Below are 23328 nucleotides of genomic sequence, written 5' to 3'. Positions count from 1 at the left end.
CTCGCACGCACGCACCCCCACCCACCCTTGTCTCGCAGTCTCAGCAGCAGGGCAAAGGGCTGGCGTCGCCCTCCTGTAACCCCTTCACTGGCTCGCAGGATGTGGCCAGGTGCGGTTTACTGGTGCGGCCTGCAGGTGTTACAGGTGTAGGCTTCAGGTGTGACCAGGTGTGGCCAGGTGTGACGTCTGGGTTAACGGATTACAGGTGTAGGCTTCAGGTGTGCTCTCGTGTGTATTACCGGTCTGGACTCATGATGTAGGGCTTTACAGGTGTTAGGTGCAGAGGTATGGCCAGGTTGTAATTCCTGGTAAGGAATGTAGCGCTACAGGTACGACCAGGTGTATGCTACGGTAGCTGCAGGTGTAGTCTATACGGTTCCGCGTTATAAGCAGGGCTCCCCGTTTCACGCTATTATCTGGAATGCCGATAGCGAGGTCGGCTGGCCGGCTGCCTGGCGAGGAGGTTGATTTGCTACAAGATACTCCGATCCATAACAGCCCTATATTAATTGTGTATCCTATAGCAATCCCATATTGCACGGCTTTGGGACAACGTAAATTGGAGGATGTGGCGCGCGATAATCATCCCCCTGGGGGGCGGGGGGGAGGAGGAGAGAATGTTCCGTACTTCCGAGTTTCAGCCTCGATTATAGCAGTGTGTGCCCAGGTGTGTCCCCAGGTGTCTTCAGGTGTACGCCCCCAGGTGTGTGCCCAGGTGTGCATCCAGGTGACTTCAGGTGTGTGTCCCCAGGTGTCTTCAGGTGTACGCCCCCAGGTTGTGTGTCCCTAGGTGTGTCCCTAGGTGTGTCCGCAGATGTGTGTCCCGAGGTGTGTCCCAGGTGTGTGTTCCCAGGTGTGTGCCCTCTTAAGCGCATGTCGCTGTGCAGATCTCGCTGTTATTCCAGTTTGGCTGATATCTGATTTCCCCCCCCCCCCCCCCCCCCCCACTTTCCACCAATCCCCCCCCCCCCTCCAATCCTGCCCAGCACCCCCCGCTTATTAATTTGCATGGACGTGGTTTGGAGTGGGGGAGGCGGGGGGCGGACGGGGGTCGATCAAGGGGAGAGGGGGTGACGGAGCGAGCAGTCCGCTCTAACCCCCTACCACGACCCCCCCCCCCCACTACCACCAGAACCACGACCCCCCCCGCCCACTACCACCAGAACCACGACCCCCCCCCACTACCACCAGAACCACGACCCCCCCCCACTACCACCAGAACCACGACCCCCCACTACCACCAGAACCACGACCCCCCGCCCCCCCCCACTACCACCAGAACCACGACCACCCCCCAAAGGTTCCTCCAGAGTTCACAGTCGTGGTGGACCCCCCCCCCCGCCCCCTGCTGGTCCCTGCCACTTAACTTTGCCCCCCCCCCACCGCCCCCCAAATATCTAAACTCGTCGTTGTCTTTGTTGTTTAATTTATGTTGCCAAGCTGCCTTGTCAGTGATTATCACCGTGTGTGTGTTGTGTGCGTGCAAGTGTGTGTGTGTGATGGGGTGTATGCATGCGTGTGTGGGGGAGCGGTGGTGTAGTGGTTAGCGCTGCGCTACGAACCTGGCGACCTGGGTACGATTCCCGCTCACGGCCAACACCGGTGACGATTATCGGAACCGGTCCTGGGCCTCTCCTTGGTCGACTCGGCCTCAAATGAGTACTTGGTGCGGTGTGTAAACATCGTCACTGGGGAGATAAAAGCGGCCGGGCGTGGTGCTGGCCACCCCCTCGTGTGCCGTTCTGGCCTTCATAGGTGCTCGCGAACAGCACTTGCCCCAACAGTCTGTTGAGGCTATATTTGTGTGCCTGTTTCTGTGTGTGTGTCTGTGTGTGTGTCTGTGTGTGTGTCTGTGTGTGTGTCTGTGTGTGTGTCTGTGTGTGTGTCTGTGTATGTATGTGTGTGCCTGTGTGTGCCCGTGGCTGTGTGATTCCCGTGTACACACTCTCCCCCAAATCTGCATGCCACCAGCTTCCGTGTGTTCCGTCTGTCTCGTCACAGTCCGCTCGCTTGCCTGCCTGACACACGTGGGACACAGACGCACAAAATATCCCCCGTATAGCATTTTTACAGAACTGTTGGGGCAAGTGCTGTTAGCGAGTAGCACCCAATGAAGGCCAGACAAAGATCCCCCGTATAGCCTTGACAGAACTGCTGGGGCAAGTGCTGTTAGCGAGTAGCACCTAATGAAGGCCAGACAAAGATCCCCCGTATAGCCTTGACAGAACTGTTGGGGCAAGTGCTGTTAGCGAGTAGCACCTAATGAAGGCTTGACAAAGGTCATCCGTATAGCCTTGATAGAACTGTTGGGGCAAGTGCTGTTAGCGAGTAGCAGCATCTAATGAAGGGCGGCACGGCACGGCAGGCGAGAGAGGGTGAGTGACCAGCACCACGCCGAAAGGATCAGACACAAAGAGACACACACGAACCAACTCTCAACCTGAAGCCAGTAAGTTGGACCTTGGAACGGCATCGCCTTGCGGTGGGAGGCGGGGAGGGAGGACAAATCTTCCTGAAGACTCGGCCACTCGGAGAGAGCGAGCGAGTGACGCCCACGGCCCAGACGCCCTGTGGCTCCTTGAGAAGATCATTCGACAGCAGGACGAGTAAGGAACGACGCCGGGAGACGCTGAGAGACGCACGGATCGAGGTGAACGCCATCGGCCGGGAAATCTCTCCTCCTCCGCCGTCTCGTGACCTCCCGTCGTCGCCTCCGCACAGCCACCTTGAAACTGGCGATTGACAATTACGACCTTTAAATAATAATGATTGCGATGGTTCATTATGATGATGATTTCGGGACTGTCACGATGAGCCGGAATAATGATGATGGTGATCATGCTTTGGTGGGTGATGATGGCCTTTTGCACATGAAGAAATCGTGCAGATCATTGTTTGCTTACTGATGATGATGGCAGGGATGATGCTCATCGTGATGATGGTGATGGCAGGGATGATGATGACAGAAATGATGCCTAATCATGATGATGATTGCAGGGGGATGATGCTCATCATGATGATGGCTGGTAAGGGTGGTGGTCATAGACCTATTAGTGGATTTTATCGATTGAAAAAATATATAAATATTTTAAAAAAATAATCCACCGCAAAGTGACGCTTACTAATTAAAGACAAACTTTACTGCAAAGATTATATAGACGATGATGATGATGATGGTGGTCGTGGTGATAACGATGACTGTTTGAACTTTCAAACTCAGCTGTATTTTAATGGCCACACCTAAAATTGATGCTTTATTGTTGTACTGTACTTTTCGTTGTTGTCTGGTCCCGTTGGGATCGGTTTTGATTCTCACCGGACGGAGTTCGTGATGCGAATAACATCCACGTGCCTTCTCTCAGCGATCACCCTCCTCCTCATCCTTCCTCACCCTTATCGATCCTCCATTCTCCTCCATTCTCCTCCACCCTCCTCTCTCTCTCTGCCACCTCCTCCACCTTATCTTCCTCTTCTACCCCCCCCCCCCCAATCTCATCCAATAATAACCCCAACCTCGAACTCCTAATACTCTACCCCTTACAATCATTATCACCCTAAACCCAAGCTACAGCCCTAAGTCCTAACCATGAACCTTAACCCCTATAACTTAACCCCTATAACCCTCGAACCAAATCTCCGACCCCCCTTCAACCTCACGGGCATACCCCTAACACCCCGAGCGCTAACTCCCAGACTACACCCAGACTACACCCAGACTACACGTGAAACCAAACCCGCAACCCTACACCGTGAACCCGACTCCCCAAGCACCCCTAGATTTGAAGCTTTCGTGACTGCAAGGATTTATATTCTTAGGTTTTTTCGGTAAAGTCACGTAGGTAAAACATTTAAATTAATAAAAGTAAAATAAAAATAACGACGTTTCGGCAGCTTGTGTTGCCTCCGAAACGTCGTGATTTTTATTTTATTTTACTTTTATTAATTTAAATTTTTACCTACGTGACTTTTACCGAAAAAAACCTAAGAATATGACTCCCCAAGGACCCCAAGCAGCGACAGCTCCAATCCGACCCCTCCACCGTGAACTCAGAGGCGGCTCCCGTCCCCCGCGATCCGTGACGTCACTCGCAATCACGCTAGACCCCGCCCACTCGCCGCCGGAGTGAGTGGCCCCCGTCTGTATCCCTCCGCGCCCCTCACCACGGCTGTACCCCTCCGCGCACGCGGATGAATGCCCCCCTCGCCACGTGGCTGCCACACGAGTTGAATGTCCCGCACCCCCTCCGTCTTTGTCTCTCTCTGTCCTTCAGTTACCCGTCTGTCTGTCTCTCTGTCTTCTTGTCTCTCCACGCCCGTTACGTGTGCGCACACACGCGCGCGTGACTAACAGTGTATTTGTTATTCCGATTTATTATCAATAATGTTGTGTAATCCGTAATGTATATATTTCACTTTAAACTAAAAAAAACACATTTAAGATTTAAAAAAAGTTGTTTTTGATAATACATACTAAAAAGAAACTCCTTATCTCTTGTGTCCATGTGGTTACTACACGGGTGGTAGTGGTGGTGGGGTCATGGGTGGGCTGGAGGCGTCAAGATCGGCCTCTGTGGAGGAGGAGGAGGCTCGTGAAGGACGCTACTGGGCAGTTGGAGGCAGTCGCCCTCCAGCAACAACGGAGGGCGGAGGAGCGACGCTCACAACAACGAGCGGAGCGCCGGGCGGCTTAAACACAGCGAGTTGGCACAGTAGGGGGCACAGCTGGTGCATCGGCCAGCAATCTCAGTCGGTCAACCCGTGGCACCTGCTGGGTCTGTCCCGTGACCTCCTGCCAGCGACCCTTCGATACTTCACGTGGCCTCAAAGTGCACCTGGCCTGGCACAGGCATCGTGGTGACGTCACCATCACGCAGTGGCGAATGGCGCTGCGGATTGGTGTTGGGCTGGGGGTCAAGTGGGGCTGGGGGTCAAGTGGGGCTGGGCAGCGGTCCGGACCGGACGTGCGTCTCCACCAACTACACCGTGGGCGTGACGCGGGCTCGGGTCTGGTTCGCTAGTGTGGTTGGGGTGAGGGTTAGTGTGGTTGGGGTGAGGGTTGCTGTGGTTGGGGTGAGGGTTGCTGTGGTTGGGGTGAGGGTTAGTGTGGTTGGGGTGAGGGTTAGTGTGGTTGGGGTGAGGGTTAGTGTGGTTGGGGTGAGGGTTAGTGTGGTTGGGGTGAGGGTTGCTGTGGTTGGGGTGAGGGTTGCTGTGGTTGGGGTGAGGGTTAGTGTGGTTGGGGTGAGGGTTAGTGTGGTTGGGGTGAGGGTTAGTGTGGTTGGGGTGAGGGTTAGTGTGGTTGGGGTGAGGGTTAGTGTGGTTGGGTGAGGGTTAGTGGTTGGGGTGAGGGTTGCTGTGGTTGGGGTGAGGGTTGCTGTGGTTGGGGTGAGGGTTAGTGTGGTTGGGGTGAGGGTTAGTGTGGTTGGGGTGAGGGTTAGTGTGGTTGGGGTGAGGGTTAGTGTGGTTGGGGTGAGGGTTAGTGTGGTTGGGGTGAGGGTTAGTGTGGTTGGGGTTAGTGTGGTTGGCTAGTGTGGTTGGGGTGAGGGTTAGTGTGGTTGGGGTTAGTGTGGTTGGGGTGAGGGTTAGTGTGGTTGGGGTTAGTGTGGTTGGCTAGTGTGGTTGGGGTGAGGGTTAGTGTGGTTGGGGTTAGTGTGGTTGGGGTTGGGGTTAGTGTGGTTGGGGTTGGGGTTGCTGTGGTTGGGGTTAGTGTGGTTGGGGTGAGGGTTAGTGTGGTTGGGGTTAGTGTGGTTGGGGTGAGGGTTGCTGTGGTTGGGGTTAGTGTGGTTGGGGTTAGTGTAGTTGGCTAGTGTGGTTGGGGTGAGGGTTGCTGTGGTTGGGGTTAGTGTGGTTGGAGTGAGGGCTAGTGTGGTTGGGGTTGGGGTTAGTGTGGTTGGGGTTAGTGTCTGGCTGGCTAGTGTGGTTGGGGCTAGTGTCTGGCTGGCTAGTGTGGTTGGGGTTAGTGTTGGTCGTGGTCACGTGGTCTCCATTCCGTGCGTGCGTCTCGCCGCTCACGTGCCCTGCGCGCTAATTGGGGGGCTGAGTGCTGCCCTCGTTTGGCTGATTGCGCGATCGTGGGGGGGTTGGGGGGGGTCGACGTTGCGGTCACGATCCCTGGCGGGCACCGGACGAGGCGATGGAATCTCGTGCGTGAACTTAACGAGAAACGGGCCCACCACGGAATCAATGGATAGGCCAATTAGCGAGCGAGTGAATGCGCGCACACACACACACATGAATTCACGTCCTGTATGAGTGAATAACAAACTAACGGGACGCATTAACGGATGATCGACTGGAGGTGGAATTAATTGATTTGCGTAATTCATAATTGGGAGCCTGGACTACGGAGCCCACAGCCATGAGTCTGGCTCCATGCTCGTTATGGTAATTCTCTATTCACGAGTGCACTCACGCGCTGAGTGATCCGAAACAATTATCGACTCGGTCGTAAAGTTGTTATGAAACTTCCCGATTTCAAAAAAAACACCACGCACACAGAACACAAGCACGACATTTCACGCAACGTTGCATAACGGTTTATATGACGCTCGGCGCTTGGGGTCCAGGCACGCTCCAAACGCGCTGCTCTTGATAACACTGGTCAACCAAAAAAAAATATTCTGGCCTGGACTTTTGCAGCTGTTCTAGACTAATTTCAGGGTGCTGATTACAAATCTGATCTCAGATGTGCTCTATCACATCTCATTTTTATGCTATCGGCATACCCCATTTTCATTAATTTTACCCGAAATTAACTCCGTCACTTATGATTGCAAGTTGTTGCGAGTCAGTGACTGCTTTAGTGTTAAAATATGGTGCTGTATTTTTAGGATGGTGTGTTTATAATATCATTTTATGTAGATATCCACATTTATTTAATATTTTTCTTCTGCAGTTTATATTGAAAATGCAATATTTGATATCTCAAAAACCTGATGTGATGGACAAAAACTGATGCCACATTTGGAATCAGCACCCCAAAATTACCTTATGCCAGAAAAAGTGTGACCAGTGTAATGCATGCAGGGGTCGATAGCAGGGGGGGGGTCTGCAACCTGTGGCTCAGGAGTAGCCATGTGGTGGCTCTTGAAATTCGAAAAAAAATGGCTCTTCTTGTTATTTTGGTTGCTGCGCCCTGACCATGTAATTTCCAGTTCGTCATGGGAGTCCAGTTCACCATGGGAGTCCAGTTCACCATGGGAGTCCAGTTCACCATGGGGGTCCATGTTGAACTTCTTTCGCGCCGTACGTAGCCAGCCCTGCTCTTCGGAGGTTCAGGGAGGGGAAGGAAAGACCAACAATACAATAAACAACACAAAAGCACTTCTCAAGAAATGAGTTGATGCCAATCCACGTGCGACTCGCAAAGGTCCGCTCACAACAACAACAACAGCCATCATCTCACTGCAGTGTTCGGGCCCCGCGTACTTGGGTTGGCATGAAGGTTCCCTACTCTTAGCTCTTTCGGTAAAGTCACGTAGGTAAAAAAAAATTAAATTAATAAAAAATAAAATAAAAATCACGACGTTTCGGAGGCAACACAAGTCTCCGTCATCAGGTGGGACCGTCACAGCCAGATTTGCTGCATCAAGGGTTACCACCGGTAATTGGCATCGATCTCTTACTGGCATTGTCTCTCCCCGAATTCTCAATGTCCACGGTTCTGCGTTTGTATTTCGCTGGCCATCGGAGACGTGAACCGAACGTAGTGCCGTAAGTAGTTGGTGACATTACATCATGTTGGAAAACACACACACGTTTCCCGGAATAGCGTCAGTCAGGTGGAAAAACCCTTCACAAATGGCGAGGAGATGTCTCCATCGCCTGGTACGCAGCAGGAAAGGCGTGGGTTCGATCCCAGACCCTGGCCGCGTGTTCTCGCCCCCTATTCTACAGTGGGAGTGAGATGGTGGGTGAGTGAGTGTTAGTGGGAGTGGGTGAGTGTTGGTGTGGGTGAGTGAGTGAGTGGGGGACCACGTGTTCTCTCCCCTGTTCTCCAGTGACTGAGTGTTAGTGAGTGTTGGTGTGCGTGTTAGTGTGGGTGAGTGTTATTGTGAGTGTAAGTGTGTGTGAGTCATCTCGGTCATCTCAGTCAGTCGACCCGTGGCACCTGGGTCTGCCCCGTGACCTCCTGCCAGCGGACGTTCGACACTTCACGTGGCCTCAAGGTGCACATGGCCTGGCACAAGCGTCGTGGTGACGTCACCGCCACTTAGTGGCGAATGGCGGTTGTTGTTATGTGTGTGTCTGTGTGTGTGTGTTCATGCAAGTAAGTGTTAGTGTGAGTGAGTGTTAGTCTGAGTGAGTTTAGTGAGGTTTCGTGCGAGTAAATGTTAGTATGTGTAACCGTGAGTGAGTTTAATACGAGTGAGTGTTAGAGTGAGTGAGTGAGTGTGAGTGTTAGTCTGAGTGTTGGTGTGAGTGAGTGTTGGTGTGATTGAGTGAGTGGAATCCGCGTGTTCCCTCTCCCCGTGGAGCGTTCTTCGGGTCCCTCTGGGTTTGCTCTCCTCCTCCTCCACACTGAGAACCAACTCACCCGCAGAGGATTCGGCCCTTACTATCAAATATTCCCACGCGTGACGGCGATGATGATATCGGCCACTGTGACGAGGAGCTGTCATCATGCGCGGCCAGGTGGACTCTGAACAGAGCTATGGTTCAGCGAATCTCACCTCGTAATTTAAGATAGTTAACATGTTGTCTATGGGCAGTGCTGAGTCTATGAGCAGTGTTAAGCCTATGGGAAGTCTTGAGTCTATGGGCAGTGTTGAGTCTATGAGCAGTGTTAAGCCTATGGGCAGTGTTAAGATTGTTGAGCGATTATTTGCTTCTGAAAGAGCGCTATATAGCTCAGTGGGCCTTACCTGGTAAAATCAATCAATAGTTTAGTTTCATCTGGCTGCTGTTCCACATGTTACACGTGTGTTGACGACGATGACGACGAGCTATCATCACGTGTTGCCAGGCTCACCTGTGAATAGCTCAGTGGGCTCTGTACCCTGGAAAATAATTAAATAACAATACAATAGGTCTAGATTTGAAGCTTTCGTGACTGCAATGATTCATACTCTTAGGTTATTTCGGTAAAGTCACGTAGGTAAAATAATAATAATTATAAAATAATAATAAATAACAATAACTACATTAAATCACGACGTTTCGGAAGCAACACAAGCCTCCTTCATCAGGTGTAACTGCTGCAGTAAAATTACTGGAGCGTAATTAAGTAAATTTTACTGGAGCAGTTACCCCTGATGACGGAGGCTTGTGTTGCTTCCGAAACGTCGTGATTTAATTGAGTTATTTTCATTTATTATTATTTTTACCTACGCGACTTTACCGAAAGAACCTAAGAGTAACAATACAATCGTTTGCAGTTTAAAATAAGTCACGGGCGATGGCGTCGACGCTTCGTCGGTGCAGGCCACGCGTCGCTTGAGCACGTGGCCTCTGTGTGACCGCCGCGCGAGGTCACGTGGCAACAGCGTCACGGCGTCACAGCGCCACCTGCAGTTTTGTTCGTTAAAAAGAATCACACAATGCGCGGGATCGTCCCTCGGGTACGGCGAATCAGAGCGACCGCCCCGGGACCCCCTCGTGCGCTTTGGGGGGCAGGGGGGGGCGGCACACGGTGGGATTTGCCCCCGGACCCAGCACGCACCCCCACCCCTCCCCCGCCTCTGTGGACGGCCTCGATATCATCAACACCGCGCTCGCGTGGCGAGCCGTGGCGTGATTTAACAGCGCACGCCTTTGCGTCCAGATGATTAACACTCCGTAATACACCACGCCGAAACACCATGGGGATATACCACGCCGAAACACCATGGGGATACACCATGGCAATACACCATGGGGATACACCATGGCAATACACTACGCCCATGCACCATGCCAATGCACCATGCCAATGCACCATGCCGATACACTCTTACATTACTACATCCACCCAGTGAACAGCCCGTAGCTGCTGCTGCTGCTGACGACGAGTGAACGCGATCTGTGCATTCTGCGTTGTTGCGAGCATCGCTGCGTTATGAAGACGACGACCTCCACCACCACCACCACCACCCCCACGGTGCCCCATTCGGCTGTACGGGGGGGATGGCAGAAGCACTCAGCCAGTGATGAAGCTAGTGCGGGCCCTGTAGCATTTGTTATAAAGGGGTCCTAAATAAAAAAAACACGTTATAAATACATACATAGTTAACTTGCACAGTACAGTTATTGTATTTTTGTCATTTGCTATAAGCAAGATAATACGACAAATCTCTAACCTTAAACACCCGGTCGTTCGTAATAGTCGAAGGCGGTATAGTACTATAGTAATAGAGCAAGTGCAGACTCACTGAGCCAGAGTTGATAGCTTGAAAGCATTTAACGCGGGGCCCTTGAAAGTGCGGGGCCCGTAGCATGTGTAGCTACTACATATGTAGTAGCTACTACATATGTAGTAGCTACTGCATATGTAGCTACTACATATGTCATTTGCTATGAGCAAGATAATACGACAAATCTCTAACCTTACATATGTAGTAGCTACTTGTGCTGCGAGGATAATCCGGTACTGCACCCAGCTCACGCTCAACTTGATAGCACGCGGTGGGTTTCGAAAAGCCAACGTGCGGCTCATCATAGGTAGGGTGTAACACGTAGCAGCAGCAGTAGCAGCAGGAGGGTTTCGCGACCTAATGTTGTGCACAATCAAAGTTGGCTTTGTTGTCGTTTGGGTGAGATCGCATAAATATAACAACCCACCAGCCAATTGGTCAGGATTTAGTCACGTACATAAACAAAGTGCCAGTTTAGTTACTAGGTCAGCACTAACCGGTTGCGTGTTGGGAGAGAGAAACCCACCACAACATTTATAGTTTGCACTCAAAACACACAAGCGGTTAGTGCGGAACTCGTAAATCATTGTCCACCTGGTGCTTACGAGACAACCTCCTTATTAATTGGCCGTGTCGGGTGGTGGTGGTGGCGGTTACGGGTTTAAGGGCACAACATTTCTATTTACACGATGAAGCCCCAACAAAAACAACAACAACAACCCTGTTAGGTTCATAACGGGCTGTTTGGTTTGAAGGCGACGCAATGGTCTGAGCGAACGCGTGTCGTCAAGGCCCTCCGCCACCCGACGCAGACAGACACATGGTGACGTTGTCGAGTGATTGACGCGATAATCGATGACAGAATCACAGTCACAATCTGAATGTATCCTGGAGGGATCCGATGTTGTGCACAGACGTGCACTAGAATCGCACCGTTTAACACCTCGTCGGAGGAGGAGGAGGTTTTCGCCACCAAAATTATCCACAATCAACATGTTTTTTGTTGGTTTAGATCGCGTAAATATATAAATGTGTCGTTAAACTCGCCACCACCCGACACAGCCAACTAGTAAGGGGTTTGGCAAGTCAACAGAACGTGCCGACGAGTTACTAGCGCAGCACTAACCGCTTGTGTGTTGGAGAGTGAAACCCACACAACATTTACAATTCCAGTACTGTGACGTGTCGCTGGTTGATTACAACAATAACCACCACCAGCTTCGTCAGGCGATTGGTAACAACTAGCCGGGCATGAACCCAGAGAGAGGGAGAGAGAAGATGAATGAGACACAGGGAGAGACATAGAGAGAGACACGAGAGAGAGACACGGAGAGAGACACGGAGAGAGACACGGAGAGAGACATGAGAGAGACATGGAGAGAGACACGGAGAGAGACACGGAGAGAGACACGGAGAGAGACACGGAGAGAGACAGAGAGCGAGACACAGTGAGAGACACGGAGAGAGACACGAAGAGAGACACGGAGAGAGACACGAGAGAGAGACACGGAGAGAGACACGGAGAGAGACACGAGAGAGAGACACGAGAGAGAGACACGGAGAGAGACACGAGAGAGAGAGACACGGAGAGAGACACGGAGAGAGACACGGAGAGAGACAGAGAGCGAGACACAGTGAGAGACACGGAGAGAGACACGAAGAAAGACACGGAGAGAGACACGAGAGAGAGACACGGAGAGAGACACGGAGACAGACACGGAGAGAGACACGGAGAGAGACACACGGAGAGAGACACGGAGAGAGACACGGAGAGAGACACACGGAGAGAGACAGAGAGCGAGACACAGTGAGAGACACGGAGAGAGACACGGAGAGAGACAGAGAGCGAGACACAGTGAGAGACACGAAGAGAGACACGAAGAGAGACACGGAGAGAGACACGGAGAGAGACAGAGAGCGAGACACAGTGAGAGACACGGAGAGAGACACGAGAGAGAGACACGGAGAGATACACGGAGAGAGACAGAGAGCGAGACACAGTGAGAGACACGGAGAGAGACACGAAGAGAGACACGGAGAGAGACACGAGAGAGAGACACGGAGAGAGACACGGAGAGAGACACGGAGAGAGACAGAGAGCGAGACACAGTGAGAGACACGCAGAGACACGAAGAGAGACACGGAGAGAGACAGAGAGAAACACAGAGAGCGAGACGCAGGAAGAGACACGGAGAGAGACAAAGAGTGAGACACACAGAGAGACAGAGAGCGAGACACGAGAGAGAGACACGAGAGAGAGACACGGAGAGACACGAGAGAGAGACACGGAGAGAGACACGGAGAGAGAGACACGGAGAGATAAGTCGAGGCACGAGAGCGAGAGGGAGGCGAGAGAGAGGCGAGAGAGATGGAGACGCAGGGAGAGACACGGAGAGAGAGACACGGAGAGATAAGGCGAGGCACGAGAGCGAGAGGGAGGCGAGAGAGACAGAGAGATGGAGACGCAGGGAGACGTGAGGTCCATCACACGTCAGTCTCCACCACGACCTCCTCCTTCGCCTCCCACTCCAGGGAAGAGTGCAAGCACCGCTCGCTCGCGCGCTCCTCCTTCTCCTCCTCCTCCTCCTCATCCTCGACCTCCTCCTCCTCGTCGCCCAGTGCCGCGTCTCCCATCTCGCGGAGTTTCAACGTCGACCCCTTCTCATCCTCCGTCTCCCGCTCCTTCGGCTCCTTCCTCGGCGACTCGGGCGTCTGGGGCGCGTCGGTGCCGGGCGTCATGTCGCCGGGACTGATCGCCCCGCGAGACGGGCGGCAGCAGCAGCAGAAGGAGGAGGAGGTGGAGGAGGAGGTGGGGCAGGAGATGATCCCGGGGCCTCCTGCGGTGGCGACCGAGTCGTCGGCGTCGCTTGGCTCGAAGTCGTCGGCGCAGGCGCGAGTGGAGTCGCCGCCGCCGTCCATCTCGAGGTGGTAGAAGTTGTTGAAGTTGGAGACGATCACGGGCACGGGCAGCGCGATCGTGAGCACGCCGGCGATGGCGCACAGCGTGCCCACGATCTTCCCGCCCAGCGTGATGGGGTACATGTCGCCGTAGCCCACCGTGGTCATGGTGATGATGGACCACCAGAAGGCGACGGGGATGCTCGTGAAGTTGGTGAGCGGCTCGTCCACCTCTGCGTAGTAGACGGCGCTCGAGAAGAGGACGACGCCGATGAAGAGGAAGAAGACGAGCAGGCCGAGCTCGCGCATCGACGCGTTCAGGGTCTGCCCGAGGATGCGCAGCCCCCTGGAGTGTCGCGACAGCTTGAAGATCCTGAAGACGCGCACGAGGCGCACGATTCGGAGGATGGCGAAGGACAGCGCCTGCTGCTGCGCGCTCTGCATGTCGGCGTCGGGCAGGCAGAGCATGGTGAGGAAGGGTACGATGGCGAGCACGTCGATGATGTTCATGAAGTTCTTGAAGAAGGCCGCCTTAACGGGGCACGCGCAGAAGCGCACCAGCAGCTCGAGGCAGAACCAGGCGATGCACGCCACCTCGACGGCGAACGCGCCTGCCGTGCCCCCCTCCTCGCCCCTCGCCCCCTTCTCGTCGCCGCTCTTCCGCTCGCCGTGCGGCACCGTCTCGAGGCAGAAGACCACCACGGAGGCGAGCGTGGCGAGCACCGAGACGAGAGCGACGCCGCGCGCCCACACGGAGCTCTCGGGGTGCTCGAAGAGGAGCCAGGCGCGCCGCTGGAGGCGATTGCGCGGCAGCGGCGGCGGCCGGTCTGGATCCTCCCGGGAACAGCGCTCCTCCTCGCAGAGGCGGCCGCGCGCCTCGGCGCCCAGGTCGTAGAAGCGCACCTCTTCCACGAAGAGGCCGTGGGGCACCACGGAGGGCCGGTGGAGGCTGCCGCCCGACTGGAAGTAGAAGAGGATCGCGCCGAAGCTGTCGCGGTTGCGATCGAAGAAGTACTCGTCGCGCAGCGGGTCGAAGAATCGCAGGAGGCGAGAGGCGTCGCCCAGGAGCGTGCGGGGGAAGCGCTCCAAGGTGCTGCGACGCGTCTCGAACCTCAGCCCCGACACGTTGATGGACACGCGCTCGCTCCAAGCCGCCACGGGCAGCTCCTGGCCCTGCTGCTGCTGATGATGATGGTGCTGATGTTGTTGTTGTTGGGGATACTGGTGGTGGTGGTGATGGCTGGGCAGGTCGTGCGTGGTGAAGAGCGTGTAGCTGCTGCCGCTGCCGCTCTCCGTGGCGGGTTGTGGCGATGCGCAGCCGCGTCTCATGGCGAGCTCCGCGACGCTGGCGCTGGACATTTGCGGCCACTTACACCTCTCTCTCTCTTTCTTTCTCGAGATGATGATGATGGTTTATTCTCTACCCCATCTGCTCTCTTCAGGAAGCGCGCTGCTGCCACAGTGACCGAAACGTCGAACCTGTTCCATATCTAACGCGAGCGCCAACACCACCACCAACAACCACCACGACCACCACCACCACGACCACGCGTGGATGTGACCGCGTAACGAGCAATCACAGATCTCTCTCCTCTCTCCTCGATCGCCACCGACCACCCCGAATCGTCCGAACCGCCGACTCACCGCCTCCCCCACCCTCACCACCCCACACCACCACCACCACACAGCTTCATCCGAGTCGTGTCCGCCTCATTAATTCGTGATGAGCTTCCATCGTGAAGCACTCAGCGGCGAATCTCCACCCCACCCACCCCCTCCTTATCCTCCTCCTCCTCCTCCTCAAGCCGCGCTGGTGGTGCTGGTGGTGGTGGCGGGGCTCACGTTCCATTAAAATCTCCTGGCTTCTCTTGCGTCCCATTAGCGAAGCATCAATTGATCGGCGTCTAAAGAGGCGCGCGATATACCGGCAGCAGCAGCAGCGGTAGCAGCAGCAGTAGCAGTAGTAGCAGCAGTAGTAGCAGCAGCAGCAGTAGCAGCAGCGGCAGCAGTGGTAGCAGCAGTAGCAGCAGTAGTAGTAGCAGCAGCAGTAGCAGCAGCGGCAGCAGCGGTAGCAGCAGTAGCGGCAGTAGCGGCAGTAGCAGCACGGTGGCAGCAGTAGCAGTAGTAGCAGCACGGTAGCAGCAGCAGCAGCGGCAGCAGCGGTAGCAGCAGTAGTAGTAGCAGCAGCAGTAGCAGCAGCGGCAGCAGCGGTAGCAGCAGTAGCGGCAGTAGCGGCAGTAGCAGCACGGTAGCAGCAGTAGCAGTAGTAGCAGCACGGTAGCAGCAGCAGTAGCAGCAGTAGTAGTAGCAGCAGCAGTAGCAGCAGCGGCAGCAGCGGTAGCAGCAGTAGCAGCAGTAGCGGCAGTAGCGGCAGTAGCAGCAGCAGTGGCAACAGCAGCAGCAGCAGCAGCGGTAGCAGCGAGGGGTCACCGAGGCCGTGTCCAGCGAGGAGCTGGGCGGAAATCATCCGACCGCAGCGATGGTTACGGCACCACCACGGACCCTACTGAGTACTCGTAGTGATACAAATAGTAATAATAGTAGTAATCAACACAGCAATGGGTACACTACTATTACCACTATAATACTACCAATACACATACATGATTACACTACTATTACCACTACAATACTACCAATACACATACATGATTACACTACTACCACGACAATCATCATAATACACAATGGGTACACTAATATTACAACTACAATACTACTAATACACATACATGGTTACACTACTATTACAACTACAATACTACCAATACACATACCTGGTTACACTACTACCACGACAATCCTAATAATACACAATGGGTACACTAATATTACAACTACAATACTACTAATACACATACATGGTTACACTACTACCACGACAATCCTAATAATACACAATGGGTACACTACTATTACCACTACAATACTACTAATACACATACATGGTTACACTACTACCATGACAATCCTAATAATAATAAACACAGCAATGGGTACACTAATATTACCACTACAATACTACCAATACACATACCTGGTTACACTACCACCACTACAATCCTAATAATACACAATGGGTACACTAATATTACCACTATAATAATCCACATACATGGTTACACTACTACCACTACAATCATCATAATAATACACAATAGTTACACGAATATTACCACTATAATACTAACAATAAACACAGCAATGGTCACACTACTGCTACGACTGCAATTATAACACAGCAACAATGACAGTGAGGGAGATGTTAACTACCTCGCCTGGCCTACAGGAGGCCGGTGGGTTCGATCCCGACCCTGACGCCTGCTGCTGCTGTATATTTGGAGTTTGCGTGTCTCTTTCTCTCCGTGTTCGCGTGGATTTTTCTCCGGGTACTGTGGTTTTCCCCCTTCAAATTTGGAATCAACATCACGCTCTAAGAGTAGTTGGCTGCTGCTATGAATCTCCACGTGGTGATGGTGGTGATGATGATGATGATGATCCACCACTTCGTTGAGGCTGCCATTTGTGATGGGCAGGTCGCTTCTGAAAAAAACATCTACACGGCTCAGTGGAGCCTCACCTGGGACAATAAAACAAGTTGATTGTTTGGTTTGACGATGTTGATGATGTTGATGTTGTTGTTGTTGAAGCTTGGAATGTCAAAGCGAGGAAGAGGAGGAGGAGGAGTGAAAGCCAGGAGGCGGTGATGCTCACTCCAGGGAATATTTGTGTCTCGATAGGGCTGAATGAATAATCGATTTCAATTCGAAATCGCAATTTGAAACAATGCGATTATCAAATCGCAAATGCTGCGATTTTTTGCAATTTGAAAAGTCCTAAAACTTTCTTATTGGAATAGTATTATTTGAACTTTATCTAACTTAACAATTGTTCTATGTTTGATTGTTCTATTTCAATGAAAACATTTTTAATAAATACACGTTGGAAGCAATTCATATTTTTTAAGTGCTCATCCTTGCATTAGAATATTTTAGAGCAATTGATATTTCATGGTATCACGTGGTAATGCTCCACCACATGTTTGAAATCTATTCCACAGGGAATATTGAACTGAAGCTTAACTTGAAAATGTTTAATCGCAAATCGCATTATCTGTCAGAAACATCGCCATGAGACATTCCCGCCCAAATCGTTGAGCCCTCGCCTCGAGCACAAGACATCTGGTTCCAGATGTCTTGTGACCCCCCCCCCCCCCCCTTTACAATTAAATCTCTAAAACGAAATGTATATATTGTAAGACATTTGTATTTAAAACAGAAGGGAATGTAAATGTTGATTTAAAGCTTTCGTGACTGCAGGGATTCATGTTCGTGGTTCTTTCGGTAAAGTCACGTAGAAGGGAAATAATAAAATAATAAAAATATAAAACAATAACAATTCTCACGACGTTTCGACTGCAAAAAAAAACCGCCACTTTATTCAAATTTTCTTGCTGTGGATTTCACACCTGATGATGATTGCTTGTGTTGCAGTCGAAACGTCGTGAGATTTTTATTGTTTAATATTTTTATTCTTTTATTATTTCCCTTCTCCATGACTTTACCGAAAGAACCAAGAATAAGAAAGGAATATACAAAGTGAAAAAAACATTCGTTATGTCTGGGTAGGGGGGAGGGTCTCAAGACATCCGGACCACCCTGTAATTCGGAATCTTTACGCTGCATAAACACGCGTGTTATTATTCTCATCTATGGAACACATGCAACTCCACAGGTGATTTCTCTACCTGTCACTCAGGTGATCTCTCTACCTGCCACACAGGTGATCTCTCTACCTGTCACACAGGTGATCTCTCTACCTGTAACTCAGGTGATCTCTCTACCTGCCACACAGGTGAGACCTCTACCTGTCACACAGGTGATCTCTCGACCTGCCACACAGGTGATCTCTCTACCTGTCACACAGGTGATCTCTCTACCTGTCACTCAGGTGATCTCTCTACCTGCCACACAGGTGAGACCTCTACCTGTCACACAGGTGATCTCTCTACCTGCCACACAGGTGAGACCTCTACCTGTCACACAGGTGATCTCTCTACCTGTCACACAGGTGATCTTTCTACCTGCCACTCCGGTGAGACTTCTACCTGTCACACAGGTGATCAGAACGCTGGTTTAAGTGCGCGTGACTTTTGCCAATGAGACACCGGATGTCGAAACCGGTGTGGAGTTGCGTGGTGTGGCTAATTGGAGGTGTAAAAATACTCGTGGTGTTATTGTTACTTCTTGACGTGGAGCGGCAGGGCGTGTTGGTTGTGCAGCGGTGACTCTGGCATGCGAAGTTAAATATAAACCCACAAAACGAGACGGGGATTATGAGCACTCTTATGCAAGAGGCCCATCCCAAGCCACACTTAAACTAAACTATTTTTATTGTGGCAGCTGTAAGGCTCCACTGAACTGCTCTGTAGTAGCTCTCTCTCTTGCAGAAGCGAGCCGCCCATCGCAAATAAAAGCTCAACGGAGGTGCGCTCATCATCACCACGTGCACATTTACAGAAGCCAAATTTATAGCAGGAGCCAAATACTCCGAGCACGTGATGTTCATTCTCTAATGTGGAGGGTGGGGGGAAACCCGGAGGACCCGGAGAAAAATTCAGGCGCCTACGGAGAGAGAGAGACACGCAAACTCCAAATATACATATATAGGAGCCCTATATAGGAGCCCTATATAGGAGCCTAGGCTATATAGGATCCCTATATAGGAGCCTAGGCTATATATGAGCCCTATATAGGAGCCTAGGCTATATAGGAGCCCTATATAGGAGCCTGTGATATCGAGGAGCTTGGCCTTTATAGGCGCATTCTATCGAGGAGCCGAGGCCATTTATGAGGCATTTATAGGAGCCTCGGTTATAGAGGAGCTTTATAGACCTATTGCTAAAGGGCAGGCGTGGGGGCCGCGTAGGCCCGCGGGCCGTGTAGGGCCGCGAAATCATTTGGCGTGGCCCTGCCAGGGCCACCGCAGGCGGAACTCGAAATTCAACAAATCTCGGAGCAAACCTGGAAAAGCAGTTGCGAGTAGCAACATCATCATCACCAGCAGCTAACATCATCACACGCCTCGCCAAAGAGAAGCAGTTCCAGCCGTCGAATTAGGGGTGAGTTAATTAAATGTTTGACAAAATATAACGGGCTAATTTTTAAGTTGATAATTTTGTATGGCCCGCGAATGATGTTGTAAATATCGAAATGGTCCTTGGCAAAATGAAAGCTTCCCCAGCCCCTGCTCTAGAGGCTTTAACGGCGTGAACAGTTCATGAAGCTTCCTCGGCTCTGGGTGGCAGTGTGGGGCCAGGTTTCACCCAACAAGAGCCGGAGACGTTTTGAGCTTTTGAAAGATCCATCTTCGAACTTTGAAGGGAGTCTTTCGTAATTTATTTACAGGCAGTCCACACGCCGTCACGTGAGGTTGCGGCGCCGTCTATCCAGTGACGATTGCCAGTTTGTGGCCTACGAGAAACGTCAGCGGTGCGCGAAGCCCACGCGATAACAAAGGCATTTACGGTGGGACACTTAAGTAGAGAATGCGACGTTTATGAGGGTTTTTCTTTCTTTTTCGAAGGCCACACCTGGTCACACGATTTGACTACGCCACGAGAAGCGTTGACGACTATCCGATGTCAGTGAAACACCCCGTGGGCTTTTGCAACGGATATTATCCACATTATGAATGCGTCGCTAAACTCGCCGCCGCCACCACCCGCGCCACGGCCAGTAATTGTTAAAGGGTTTGCCACGTCAACAAAAAGTGCAAATTAGTTGCCAAGTCCAGCACACACCCAGTGCTGGATAATGACACTGGTCAACAAAATTGAAAAAAAAAATTCTGGCCTGGACTTTTGCAGCTGTTTTAGACTAATTTCAGGGTGCTGATTCCAAATCTGATCTCAGATTTGCTCTATCACATAATTTGTATGCTATCGGCATACCCCATTTTCATTGATTTTACCCGAAATTAACTCTGTCACTTATGATTGCAAGTTGTTGCCAGTCAGTGACTGCTTTAGTGTTAAAATATGGTGCTGTATTTTAGGATAGTGTGTGTATAATAGCATTTATGTAGATATCCACATTTATTTAATATTTTTCTTCTGCAGTTTATATTGAAAATGCAATATTTTATTTCTCAAAAACCTGATGTGATAGACAAAAACTGATGCCAGATTTGGAATCAGCACCCCAAAATTACCTTAAAACCGTTGGAATACCTTATGCCAGAAAAAGTGTGTTGACCAGTGTTAGCCTAGCAGTAAAAGTAGTTACACAGGCTACGGTCCCCGCACTTTCAAGGGCCCCGCGCTAAACGCTTTCAAGCTATCAATTCCGGTTCATTGATTCTGCACTTGCTCTATTACTATAGTACTATACCGCCTTCAACTTTTACGAACGACCGGGTGTTTAAGGCGAGCGATTTGTCGTGTTATCTGGCTGTAAAGCGAATAAAAGAATACAATTACTTTACTACACAAGTTACAAATTGTTGTTTTAATATTTACGTGTTTTTGCAATGTATGGCCTTTTTATAGCATATGCCACAGGCACCGCGCTCGCTTAATCCGACACTGCACACACCGGCTGTCTGTCGTCAGAGTAATCCCACACCATTCACAATGCGAGAACTCCAACATGCCACGTGTTTAGTTCCGCCACAAATCAGCCTCCGCTGCCGATGATCATTCCCGGGTCATCTGCGAATGTGCCATCTCAGCGCCACGCTTGGGAGTGTGCCCCGCACTTGGGCGGCCTGTGGATAAAGTCGCCGTATGCGAGGCTCCGCCACGCGTCTGGGTTTCTAGCTCCCTACCTGGTCCCCTGCAGACCAAACCCAAGACGCATCTTTCAGTCGGCAGCCAGGTCTGTTATAGAGACCACGGTGCAGTCCCCTGCGATTATAGCGTTGGACAACAGTGCACCACGGACAACCAGGTCTCGATATAAATCAATTCCTGCCACGCGAATCACCACAGATGCTGAGTCCTGGACAGGTGGCAGCGTAAGCGAGTGGGTGATTGGTTGAGTGATTGAGTGATTGGTTGAGTGAATGAGTGAGTAATTGGGTGAGTGATTGAGTGAATGAGTGGGTGATTGGGTGAGTGATTGAGTGAATGAGTGGGTGATTGGTTGAGTGAGTGGGTGATTGGTTGAGTGATTGAGTGAGTGAGTGGGTGATTGGTTGAGTGAGTGAGTGAATGAGTGGATGATTGGTTGAGTGAGTGAGGGAGTGAGTGGGTGATTGGTTGAGTGAGTGAATGAGTGGGTGATGGTTGAGTGATTGAGTGAATGAGTGGGTGATTGGTTGAGTGAGTGGGTGATTGGTTGAGTGAGTGGGTGATTGATTGAGTGAGTGAATGAGTGGGTGATTGGGTGAGTGATTAAGTGATTGGTTGAGTGAAGGAGTGGGTAGTTGGTTGAGTGATTGAGTGAGTGAGTGGGTGATTGGTTGAGTGAGTGAGTGAATGAGTGGGTGATTGGTTGAGTGAGTGGGTAATTGGTTGAGTGATTGAGTAAATGAGTGTGTGATTGGTTGAGTGAGTGGGTGATTGGTTGAGTGAGTGGGTGATTGGTTGAGTGAGTGGGTGATTGATTGAGTGAATGAGTGGGTGATTGGGTGAGTGATTGAGTGAGTGAGTGGGTTGACGAGTGGTTGAGTGAGTGAGTGGGCTAACCAAGTCGGACTGCTTTTAACGTTTCGTTTGTTGTCCTTCCCCCGCACCTTCGATGAGTGCGGTTGGCTACGTACGGCGCGAAAGAAGTTCCCACTGTACATGGAGCAGGATATGATTAGAGCTCTGAATGTTGATCTTCGGTAGGTGGCTACCCTATATCAACACAATCATCGTGGTGCTTATTTAATGACAATTAGTTTCTCTTCATCAAAGATTACCCGCAGCGACCTTGCTATCATACACCATGCGTGATCGGGGGAGAAAAACACTTCAATAAAGTCATTGTGAGCATCTCAGAATCAGAATCTGTGATGAGCTATAAAGCTTTTTTTTACACATGTCAAGTAGGGGTGGGTCACCAAATAATACAACAGACGATAGCAATGTAAAGTACAGAAAAGGTAAGCAAGTCGTGATACATAGGTACATACAAAATTAAGTTTAAGTACATCAGTACTTACATTCCTGCCGAAGTTTCAACACTAAACGTTTGGGCAAAACAACAACAACAGTCCAAGACCACACCAAGACAACAACAACAACAGTCCAAGACCACACCAAGACAACAACAACAACAACAGTCCAAGACCACACCAAGACAACAACAACAACAACAGTCCAAGACCACACCAAGACAACAACAACAACAACAACAGTCCAAGACCACACCAAGACAACAACAACAACAGTCCAAGACCACACCAAGACAACAACAACAACAACAGTCCAAGACCACACCAAGACAACAACAACAACAGTCCAAGACCACACCAAGACAACAACAACAACAGTCCAAGACCACACCAAGACAACAACAACAACAGTCCAAGACCACACCAAGACAACAACAACAACAGTCCAAGACCACACCAAGACAACAACAACAACAGTCCAAGACCACACCAAGACAACAACAACAACAGTCCAAGACCACACCAAGACAACAACAACAGTCCAAGACCACACCAGACAACAACAACAACAGTCCAAGACCACACCAAGACAACAGCAACAGTCCAAGACCACACCAAGACAACAACAACAACAGTCCAAGACCACACCAAGTCAACAACAACAACAGTCCAAGACCACACCAAGACAACAACAACAACAACAGTCCAAGACCACACCAAGACAACAACAACAACAGTCCAAGACCACACCAAGACAACAACAACAGTCCAAGACCACACCAAGACAACAACAACAACAGTCCAAGACCACACCAAGTCAACAACAACAACAGTCCAAGACCACACCAAGACAACAACAACAACAACAACAATCCAAGACCACACCAAGACAACAACATCAACAGTCCAAGACCACACCAAGACAACAACAACAACAGCAACAGTCCAAGACCACACCAAGACAACAACAACAACAACAGCAACAGTCCAAGACCACACC

At 51.1% G+C, this 23328-nt stretch overlaps 1 protein-coding gene across 1 annotated transcript; it reads right to left on the bottom strand.

Moving 5' to 3' along the window:
- Positions 1-12370: 12370 nt before the first annotated feature.
- Positions 12371-14824, bottom strand: LOC133360418 (potassium voltage-gated channel subfamily A member 7-like). Its single transcript, XM_061579136.1, has one exon. It carries the CDS (start codon positions 14583-14585, stop codon positions 12813-12815), a length of 1773 nt encoding a protein of 590 aa, XP_061435120.1. The 5' UTR covers positions 14586-14824; the 3' UTR covers positions 12371-12812.
- Between the last annotated feature and the right edge of the window lie 8504 nt (positions 14825-23328).

Source organism: Lethenteron reissneri, chromosome 68 (genome assembly GCF_015708825.2).
Source record: "Lethenteron reissneri isolate LAM-NWPU_2019-01 chromosome 68, ASM1570882v1, whole genome shotgun sequence".
Lineage (NCBI taxonomy): Eukaryota > Metazoa > Chordata > Hyperoartia > Petromyzontiformes > Petromyzontidae > Lethenteron > Lethenteron reissneri.
Note: the sequence above shows the minus strand (reverse complement) of the source record. Positions and strands in the feature narration are given on the sequence as shown.